At 39.4% G+C, this 11641-nt stretch overlaps 1 protein-coding gene across 1 annotated transcript in view; it reads left to right on the top strand.

The window, feature by feature from the left end:
• Positions 1–3204: 3204 nt before the first annotated feature.
• ELAPOR2 (endosome-lysosome associated apoptosis and autophagy regulator family member 2) overlaps positions 3205–11641 on the top strand; it is a 93120-nt gene continuing 84683 nt past the window's right edge. The window contains exon 1 of the mRNA XM_075857370.1: positions 3205–3429. Within this exon, the coding sequence (XP_075713485.1) occupies positions 3340–3429 (90 nt within the window). The 5' untranslated portion in view covers positions 3205–3339. The remainder of the gene's footprint in view (positions 3430–11641) is intronic.

Raw genomic sequence — 11641 nt, 5'->3', positions numbered from 1 at the left:
CAAAATCTACGCTTCAAAAGCCAAATGGCGCTCCCACCCATCTGAGCCCTACAGTGTGCCCAAACAGCTGTTTACGTCTACATATATGGCACCGCCATACCCGGGAGAACCCTTTTACTAATTTTTGGGGTGTGTCTAAGCTGGGCACTACATATTTGCCACTAAATTTGGGAAAATTTGACATTTTTACTTTGCACCATCCGCAGCGCAATCATTTATGGAAAAGACCTGTGGGGTGAAAATGCTCACTACACCCCTTAATAAATGCCTTGAGGGGTGTAGTTTCTAAAATGGGGTCACTCCTTTTAGTACTTCACATCAGAGCCCGGCAATTGTGAACCAATACATTATGTCGCCAAATTAGGCCTCAATTTTGCATGGTACCCTTTCACTCCTGAGCCCAGTCGAATGTCCAGACAAAAGATTAGTGCCCCATGTAGGGAAACACAGCATAATAATTGGAGAGCTGTCTTGTTATGGTGGTACAAGCTGGGCACCAATATTGGCATATCTATGGAAAAAAAATCCCATTTTCACTCTGCAATATCGAGTGCACACTAATTTCTGCAAAACACCTGCGGGATTAACATGCTCACTACACCACTAGATGAATACCTTGAGAGGTGTAGTTTCCAAAATGGAGTCACTTCTGGGGGGTTTCCACTGTTTGGGTCCCACAGGGGTTTTGCAAATGCTACATAGCGACCAGAAACTAATCCAGCAAAATCTGTACTTCGAAAGCCAAATGGCGCTGCTACCCTTCTGAGCCCTGCCATGTGCCCAAAAATCATTTTCTGACCTCATATAGGGTATTGCCGTTCTCGGAAGAAATTGCTTTACAAATGTTGGTTCTTTTTCTCCTTAATATTTGAGAAAATGAAAAATTTTGCGCTAAAGCTATGTCTTATTGGAAAAAAAAATATTTTTATTTTCACTGCCCAATTCAAATAAAATCTATGAAACACCTGTGTGGTCAAAATGCTCACTACACCCCTAGATTAATTCCTCAAGGGGTGTAGTATCCCAAATGGAGTCCTTTTTTGGTAGTTTCCACTGTACTGGTACCTTAGGGGCATTGCAAAAGCGACATGGTGTAAAGAAACCAATCCAGCAAAATCTGTGCTCCAAAAGCCAAATGGTGCTCCTTCTCTTCTGATCCTTGTCGTGTGCCCAAACAACAGTTTATGACCACATATCGGGTATTTCCGTACTCCTGACAAGTTTCTTTACAAATGTTGGGGTTCTATTTTTCCTTTATTTGGTGAGAAAATGAAAAATGTTGAGCTAAAGCTAGGTCTTATTGAAGAAAAAGGATTGTTTTTATTTTCACTGCCCAATTCTGATGAATTCTATGAAACACCTATGGCGTCAAAATGCTCACTAAATCCCTAGTTGAATTACTCAAGGGGTGTAGTTTCCTAAATGGAGTCACTTTTTGGGCGTTTTCACTATTTTGGTCCCTCAGGGGCTATGCAAATGCGACATGGCCTCCGCAAACCATTCCTGCTAAATTTGAGCTCCAAAAGCCAAATGGCGCTCTTTCCCTTCTAAGCTCCGCCGTGTGTCCAAACAGCCATTTATGACCACATGTGGGATATTGTTTAACTCGGAAGAGAAATTGATTTACAAATGTTGCAGTGCCTTTTCTCCTTTAGTCCTTGTGAAAATTAGAAAAAAATAGCTAAACCTACATTTTCTTTGAAAGAATGTAGATTTTCATTTTCACAGCCTCCTTCCAATAATTTCTGCAAAAAACCTGTGGGGTCAAAATGCTCACTATACCCCTAGATTATTTCCGCAAGGTGTGTAGTTTCCAAAATGGGGCCACTTGTGGGGGGTTTCCACTGTTTTGGTCCCTCAGGGGCTTTGCAAATGCGACATGGCCTCCGCAAACCATCTCAGCTAAATTTGAGCTCCAAAAGCCAAATGACGCTCTTTCGCTCCTGAGCCCTGCCATGTGTCCAAACAGTCGTTTATTACCACACGTGGGGTATTGTTTTACTCGGGAGAAATTGCTTTACAAATGTTGCAGTGCATACTTCCAATAATTTCTGCAATAAACCTGTAGCGTCAAAATGCTCACTATACCCCTAGATAATTTCCTTAAGGGGTGTAGTTTCCCAAATGGGGTGACTTTTGGGGGATTTCCGCTGTTTTGGCATGGCAAGAGCTCTTCAAACCTGACATGGTGCCTAAAATATATTCTGATAAAAAGGAGACCCAAAATCCTCCAGGTGATCCTTTGCTTCTGAGGCCTGTGCTTGAGTCCATAAGCACACGAGGACCACATGTGGGATATTTCTAAAAACTGCAGAATCTGGGCAATAAATATTGAGTTGTATTTCTCTGGTAAAACTTTGTGGTACAAAAAAAAAAAAAATGGATTCAAAATGAATTTCTGCACCCAAAAAAATGAAATTTGTAAATTTCACCTCTACTTTGGTTTCATTCCTGTGAAACGTCTAAAGGGTTAAGGAACTTTCTAAATGCTTTTTTGAATACTTTTAGGGGTGAAGTTTTTAAAATGGGTTGACTTATTGGGGTTTTCTACTATATAATGTACCAAAAGCCACTTCACATCTGAACTGGCCCCTGTAAAAATCGCCTTTTGAAATTTTCTTGAAAATGTGAGAAATTGCTGCTAAAGTTCTAAGCCTTGTAACGGCCTAGAAAAATAAAAGGATATTCAAAAAACAATGCCAATCTAAAGTAGACATATGGGGATGTTAACTAGCAACTATTTTGTGTGGTATAACTGCCTAACTTACAAGCAGATACATTTAAATTTAGAAAAATGCAAATTTTCACATTTTTCTCAAAGTTTTGGTGTTTTTCACAATTAAATACTAAATGTATCGAGCAAATTTTTCCAGTAACATAAAGTCCAATGTGTCACGAGAAAACAATCTCAGAATCGCTTGGATAGATCTATCTATCTATTTATATATGCCTCTTATGGAACTATAAGATTCTACTGACATTTGTATAGCTGCCTATGCAGAGATAGAAGTCAAGTGCAGAGCAATCCAAATATATATGGAATAATGTGTATCTATTTTCCATCTATCTATACACATGCCATATAATACACTCCGTATCATTCCACCTTCCCTTTTCCTTTCTATGGACTGTGATGTGTATCACTCCTTGCAGCATGTTCCAGTGACACACAGCTGGGCAGGCGCTGCTCTGTACACCCCACCTCTCCCCCCCTTGTAATGACGTCACCAGCCGGCGTTGTCACTGTTCCCTTCCCAGTGTGAGCAGGTATCGGGAGCATCCTCATCTTCTTCATGTAATGGTGACAGCCTAGCAGCAACGTGCACTCGATAATTCACAATGGGACTCTTCTGCTGGACTGGATGCTTCGCCCTCTGCCTACAGCTGGTGCTGGGTACAGCTCTGAGCCATTTGCCAGCTTGTAATGAGGTGAGGTGCAGATTTGTAAGCCTATTACACGGGATCCGTCTATAGCTCACTGTTTGCAGGGCAGTCATTGTCGTGCACATTCATCTCCAGTGCATTGCCACTTGTGCCTATAGGGGCTTGTGTGTGTTTACTATCTATACAGCTGGAGGAGGGGGAAAGCAAACACACCAAGCTGAGATACCTTCCACTTATTATTAGCCTACGTTGTTTTAACCATCAATATGCCAGGGCATTATGAATGAAGAGAATATGTGCCAGGCCATTCATAGGTACTGGGCTGTGTTGCAGCTATTTCTGTCGCTTTAAATCGCAAGACTGTACATAAGCAATGGTTATGTAATGGAGAATACTCACTGCGAGATATGATTTCTAAGCTGTCATTATTCTGAAACCTCCAGCAGTGCTAGTCTATGATCGGGAAGTAAAATCAGAATGAAATGCATAGAAATATCCCTAGCAAAGCCAGCACATTCGTGTAACTTCCATTAAAGCCAGTCACACACATTTGTTAGTTTCTTAGTTTATGGAAAAGATCCTATTGCATTTACATTAGCATTGCGGGATGGGTAAAGGAAGTCAGGTGTCCTGCCCTCATTACACATGCCAGGCTCATGATCTATTCAGGAGAGCTGTCCAGGCTGGCACATTTTATCTCCATCATAAGTGTTCTGTGTGTGCAGGCAGCGATTGTCTGGAAGAAGTAAGGGCAACCCTGTATGGTCTTCTGATCCATTTGACAGGAAGCCTTCTCCATGCCCAATAATGATGGTATCCTGATTAAGAGCTTCTGCTTTGACTTGCAGTGACTGTGCAACCAGCCATGCAATAAGTAGAGGCATGTGCTGCCTGTTGACTAAAGGAAGGATAATTCTCAATGTGCTGGGTAGTTCAACCAGTAGAGAATTAAATAAGGCTGGAGATAGAAAAGATCAAGTATTGAGTGTGGTTATATTAATGAATTATATACAATGTTTCAGTAAATAGTTGCCAAGACTAACAAGAACCTGTTACTATTTTTTGGGTAGACACCTGGGTGTTTATAAAGAGACAATGGCCCCTAGCAAAAAGTTTAATGGGGCCATTTTATTGGGCTTGTGCACCGTAATCCACAGCATTGGCATATTTTCCTTGGCTTCCCTTTTAGAAGGCATCATAGTCCTTGAACCAGCTCCCCTTTACCTTGCTTGATAATGTTGCAGTGTTTATGGGGTTACAGATAGCTACTGCTTGGATAACACCCCTCACTCTCTACAAGCCCAACAGAACCCTCAGGGGCTGCCTCTATGATATGTATGCGCTTTGAGAACCAAACTCATGTTAATATATACAGTATACAGTCACTGTCATGGCTTGTTTTCTGAATTCACTTGTGATGTAATTGTCATGTGGTCTATATTATAGAAGAATAAGAATAAATACTGATAACTGTATAAAATATACTATATATACACTATATATTGTGGGTTAAGCATACTTCCATGAGGAAACATAGTGTGTAATAGGTTATATATGAAAAGATTTAATGTGCTTGTCATGTGGGAGTAAGGTGTGTACTATTTACTTTCTGAGTAGAATTGAATATTGATATGTCATTAATTGTCACATAATACAGGCACACACTTACATGTGCTAGACTCATATCACTACTATGTGAGATCATACAAGTGTATACATAACATGTCCTACCACACAACCACATAATACAGGCACACACTTACATGTGCTAGACTCATATCACTGCTATGTGAGACCATACAAGTGAATACATAACATGTCCTACCACACAACCACATAATACAAGCACACACTTACATGTGCTAGACTCATATCACTACTATGTGAGATCATACAAGTGTATACATAACATGTCCTACCACACAACCACATAATACAGGCACACACTTACATGTGCTAGACTCATATCACTACTATGTGAGATCATACAAGTGTATACATAACATGTCCTACCACACAACCACATAAAACAGGCACACACTTACATGTGCTAGACTCATATCACTACTATGTGAGATCATACAAGTGTATACATAACATGTCCTACCACACAACCACATAATACAGGCACACACTTACATGTGCTAGACTCATATCACTACTATGTGAGACCATACAAGTGTATACATAACATGTCCTACCACACAACCACATAATACAGGCACACACTTACATGTGCTAGACTCATATCACTACTATGTGAGATCATACAAGTGTATACATAACATGTCCTACCACACAACCACATAATACAGGCACACACTTACATGTGCTAGACTCATATCACTACTATGTGAGATCATACAAGTGCATACATAACATGTCCTACCACACAACCACATAATACAGGCACACACTTACATGTGCTAGACTCATATCACTACTATGTGAGACCATACAAGTGTATACATAACATGTCCTACCACACAACCACATAATACAGGCACACACTTACATGTGCTAGACTCATATCACTACTATGTGAGATCATACAAGTGTATACATAACATGTCCTACCACACAACCACATAATACAGGCACACACTTACATGTGCTAGACTCATATCACTACTATGTGAGATCATACAAGTGCATACATAACATGTCCTACCACACAGCCTCATAATACAGGCACACACTTACATGTGCTATACTCATATCACTACTATGTGAGATCATGCAAGTGTATACATAACATGTCCTACCACACAACCACATAGGGTACACCGTCAGCCTACTACAGTATATAATTCAGCATGGACAACATATGGCACAGTTTGTAATATTACAGTTAAATAATCTATACTGTGCAGGTGGATGAAGGAGGGGGAAAGTCTAGAATAGAAAAAGAGTGAAAGGAGGAGAGGGAGAAAATTATTATTGGACATGAAAAAGGAAAACTGTTATTTGACAAGAAAAAGAGTGGAGAATAATATCATGATCCTGATCTTTCTTAAGAATACTAACAAAAGTCAGGAGGCTGGTCTGTAGGGCGAAACGCGCGTCGAGGCGCTTGTCTTTTTGCCAGCAGCTGATGTTGCCAGTCCCACTCCCCACCATACCTCAGAGTATGTGCTAACTTCTATTCTGTTGCATTTTTTTCAGTATATTATTGTGGCTTCTCAGCCTGTATTTTTGGTTTGTCATTTTATTTATATCTGGATTCCAGCATATTCTTTTATGCCACTTATTATTTATTACATCTTCAGTTAGCACTACCATATATACAAATCTTCATATGTGGGCATGTTATTTCTTTATCGCTCACCTTATATGTTCTCATTGTTTTGGGTTATTTGAGTGCTTCCTGGCCACTGATGGTTGGTTGTCCTTGTAAGCCACCTTTTTTTTTTTTTACTGTTTCTATCTCCTCGTACGGTCCATGTATTATGTTATTGCATATTGTATCTAATAAAGATTTTAAATTTTTTTGCATATTTTTCCTTTTTGGGTGCTATGTACTCTTATGATTCCCATTTAGGCCCTGTTCACACAGGCAAAAACCGCGGCAAAAAAACGTCCGAAATTGACACCCATTGATTTCAATGGGAGGTGGAGGCGTTTTTTTACCGCAAGCAAAAAAAAAAATCCTGGGAAAGAGAAGTGACATATCCTATCTTGAGGCGTTTTCTGCCTCAAAAGCCCCATGGAAATCAATGAGAGGTGGAAATAAATGCGTTTTTTGCCACGTGTTTTTGCCGCAATCTTTGGCGCGTTTGTCGTCAAATAATGCGCGCAAAAATTTCACTTTGACTCTTAAAGAAATAGGAAAAAAGCTTTTAAAAAAACGTGGCAAAAACGCGTCCAAAATCATGGCAAAAAACGCGTATGGTGCAAAACCACTTAAAAAAAACCGGAGCTGATTTTTCCAGGCAGAATTTTCTGCCTGCAAAAAACTCAGTGTGAACAGGCCCTTATGTTGTTTAACAAGTCTTTTATGTCAGTTTTTACCTTTGTACACATTGATGAATCTCTCCCACAGTACATATAAATGATTCCTCTCATAAGTATACCAGTGATTTCCATGCCAAGTGCTAAGCCTAGTAATCCATTTATTGTGAAACAAATCATTTTGTCCTGGTTCACACACCTGTTATTATCTTTTACTTCATGTTAGTGTAAAATCTCATGTTATGCGATAATCCTTGTATACACAATGGATTTTTTGTGACCAGTTTTGTCCATTTATGTGTTCTTTTTTAATGGACTATATTGTGTATAAAGAGCTGTGACTGTGCAGTAGATTTGTGGCCCCCATAGGGTTAGTCGCTTTATTTTCACAGAGAGGACACTCTCCTACCCTACTGAAAGGAAAGCCCAGACAAGATGTCTGAATTTGACTTATGTTCCTATTATTTATTATTGTTGTATTTTTTTTCCCTACTCATTCACACATGTCTGCCATACACTGCACACAGACAAGAGGAGAATCCTGCTCTCCTGTTTCTATCACATACATAGAAGATGCCGCAGCATGGAGGAGATTATACAGATAAAATGAGCAGTGTAGCTGAGAATTCAGCACTAGGGTTAGATTTAACTGTTACCAACATCATTTGTCTCTTCTCTGCTCCCCTCCCCTCTCCATAGACTTCTATGGGGAACATGTCGGTGTCTTTATCTTCCTGATTCCTTCGCCTGTTACCCCCTCCCCTCTCCATAGACTTCTATGGGCAGCGTGTCTGGTATATTTTTCTCTCCTTGCTCTCTCCTCCTGCTCCTCCTCCCCTCTCCAAAGACTTCTATGGCAGTGTCTGTGTTTCTCTCTTTCTGCTCCCTCCTCCTGCTTCCCCCTCCCCTCTCCATGGACTTCTATGGGAAGCATGTCTGTGTCTCTCCCTGCCCCCTCCTCCTGCTATCCCTCCCCTCTCCATAGACTTTTTTGCGCATCATCTGTGTCTTCTATCTATGCTCCCTCCTCCCCTCCCCCTCCATAGACTTCTAATGGCAGACAGTGAAGAGACACCTACCCACTTCCTACAGTTCATCTAATCTGCTCTGTAACTAGGGATGGTTTATGATTGACAACAGGGGGTGGATAGTAGATTGCAGAAGGGAGAAACCTACTGGCAGTAACTTCATACCGAATATATATGGATAAAACAAGTAAATTTTAACGTAAACAACTGTCATTTTAACAGTTGATCTATATCAGGTATACTATTAGATTAGCATAAGTTGTTTTAAAAGTTAGTGTCCATATAAAGGCTAGAGTATGTACACCTTTGACAAGGAAAAAATTACACTAAGTTTCAGGCTGCAATCTCAATTACTTAATTGATTTCAGACTCTGATATGCAGTTACTGATATGCAGTTTGCAGTCTCCTCTTAAGGTGGCTATACACATTACATATATGTTGGCCATACCTGCTGATCTCGGCAGGACTAGCCGACCATCTAATGTGTATGGTGGTGCCCCCGACTCTCCCCTCAAGATGCTCTTGACTTTTAACCCATTCTCCTGCTTGTTGTCATACAATTGTAAAATTTATCATCACTTCTTTTGGGAAAGAATGTTTGACATTGTTTGCACTTCCCTTCTTCCTAATATGGCCCACATTGCGTCCTTATCTTGTTAGTAGGAACCACTACAAATCTTTGACACAGAAAGCTTGTCCCATATTTTTCCATGAGCATGCATGCTCGGATCTTACAAGCAGACATGCCTATGTAGTTGGCGGTGCAGCCAGACTGCTCAATGCCACCTTATCTTGAGGGAAACTATGAAGGTTATCCATTTAGCTCAGTCGATTACTATTTCCACTCTGAAAGCTGGTTTGAGGGTATCTGATAGCATCCAAAGACATGAAGACCATCACCCGATCTATCCAATTTATGTCAATTTTCTGTCATCTAAGATCTATTAGTCCCCATAGGGATTGTAAATGAATTCCATTTTTATGCTGGAGATTTAGATATATGTTGAAGAGATAGATAGATAGATAGATAGATAGATAGATAGATAGATAGATAGATAGATAGATAGATAGATAGATAGATAGATAGATATGTTTAAAAATTAGAAGTGTACAGAGCTTCTTACATAATGTGGAGATTTTTAAGAGCCCTTAATGTTCTGTCTTGTACATGTAAATGTGAGCAGGGACCAGTCCGCAATCTGCAATATTATCTCAGTAGCACACTCCCTTGTGTGAGCAGATGTGCTAAGTGGTGTCTGGTCCTTTATCTAAATAAAAACTTTTGTCATTGATTTTTTAAGAGCTACCAGGGCCCTAATGGATTGGCATAGTAAACAGACCTCATGGTTTTATAAAGTATATGGAAATCTTTGCTAAAGGATTGTACGCAAGATCTACTTTGCCTTGTATGAATTATGTTAGGTTCCCTATATGCTTGTATTTGGACCTACAGTACACAGTGTTTCTCAGCCTGACTGTGAATTAAAGTTTTCACAGAGTAAAATATATCAATCTCTGAGCGTCCAGTGGATCATTCATTAAAATTATTCCATGCACTTTCCCTGGCTTATGAATCAGGAGTGGGCAGTGTGTGGGCATTTAATGACCAGTCCTTATTTAGAGGGTCCAGTTTTGTTATAATCATGCCTGTGTGTTTACCAGTACATCAAAGTCTAGCCGTGTGTCACTGGCCGAAAGTAACATTGATTTACTGCATTAAGACGACTCGTAAAAAGCCTTGTCCATGGAGTCAAGCAGATGACTCGAAAAGAAAGCAGACTAATATTTGATGTAGCTTCGTATGGTCTGTTATGGACTTTATACCACTTCTAGTTTTCATGTATTTTTTCTTTAAATAAGTTTTATATTTCTGAAATTCTATCACATTATCTACAGACTTAACAAACTTTCCTATGTGAACCATCCATTATCTCCCAGGTGTAACAAGTTCTACTAAAGCAGTGTAAGGGGTGGAGAATAATTGCCATTTAAAGGAACCAGACTTGGTTTATTGGGGTGTAGTATAATGCAAGCCGTCTTCTCCCTCAGGCGATTCATTTTGCATATTCTCATAGAAAGTTTCTGGTTCTGGTTTAAGAGACAGGTGCCTCCCTGCAGTCTCTGTTTAATATTTAAACCAGGCTTACCATCGTTTACTACATTGTCACAGCTGTGATGGGGTGAAAGGGTAATTACCCTTTGTATTTCTTTGTATTTGGCAGTATACAGTACATAGTTGGAAAACCTTCCAATGTGGGCGTGGAGGGGTGTCTCTAAGGAACCGTGTAACTTCTCATGTGTTGCCATAGACTAACTTGGATGGTTTTTGTGTAGAATATACAGTTCAAATGCAACACAATTTTTTGTTGCTTTGTCTAATGTTGAACCTATGAAGTCCATTACTATCACCTCACAGATTTTCCAGTTTTTCCTTTATACTTTGTTTGGGATTCACTACTGGCTTTGGCTAGAAGAACTGCATGCAAATAAAATGCACCAGATATACAATGTGTGAATAAGGCCTTATGTTTTGAAAAGATGACAACATACTATCTACTAAATCAATACTGTCACCCTTCAAGTTTGTTTGCCAGCAAACCTACTCACCTACTATTGACCCTGAAGTAGAGCAACTGACATAATGGATATTTCATTATACTTTTTTTTTATCATGACCTGTATGTCAGAAAGCTGCGTACTGTTTTATATAATTTCCAGGTATTCTGGCTTATTTGTTATCTACAAGAAATAAAAATGTATTCTGAAAAATAATAATCCTGTGTATATATAGGTCATTGAGTTTTTAATATTCTATTGAGTTGTTTCTAAAGCTAGAATTACACTGCGTTCAGGCATTCCATCCAGTTAGAACATTTGAAATGTTTCTCAGAATACATGCCCTAAATGTACAGTGAAGGAAATAAGTATTTGATCCCTTGCTGATTTTGTAAGTTTGCCCACTTTCAAAGACTTGAGCAGTCTAGAATTTTTAGGCTAGGTTAATTTTACCAGTGAGAGATAGATTATATTAAAAAAAACAGAAAATCACATTGTCAAAATTATATATATTTATTTGCATTGTGCACAGAGAAATAAGTATTTGATCCCTTTGGCAAACAAGACTTAATACTTGGTGGCAAAACCCTTGTTGGCAAGCACAGCAGTCAGATGTTTTTTGTAGTTGATGATGAGGTTTGTACACATAGAGCTTGGTTCGGAATGCACTAGATCAAAGTAGGTGAACGAATAGGGTCCCAACCCAATCGTATTGTGAAAA

Source organism: Rhinoderma darwinii, chromosome 3 (genome assembly GCF_050947455.1).
Source record: "Rhinoderma darwinii isolate aRhiDar2 chromosome 3, aRhiDar2.hap1, whole genome shotgun sequence".
Classification (NCBI taxonomy): Eukaryota; Metazoa; Chordata; class Amphibia; order Anura; family Rhinodermatidae; genus Rhinoderma; species Rhinoderma darwinii.
This window is presented reverse-complemented; position numbering and strand designations above follow the sequence as displayed.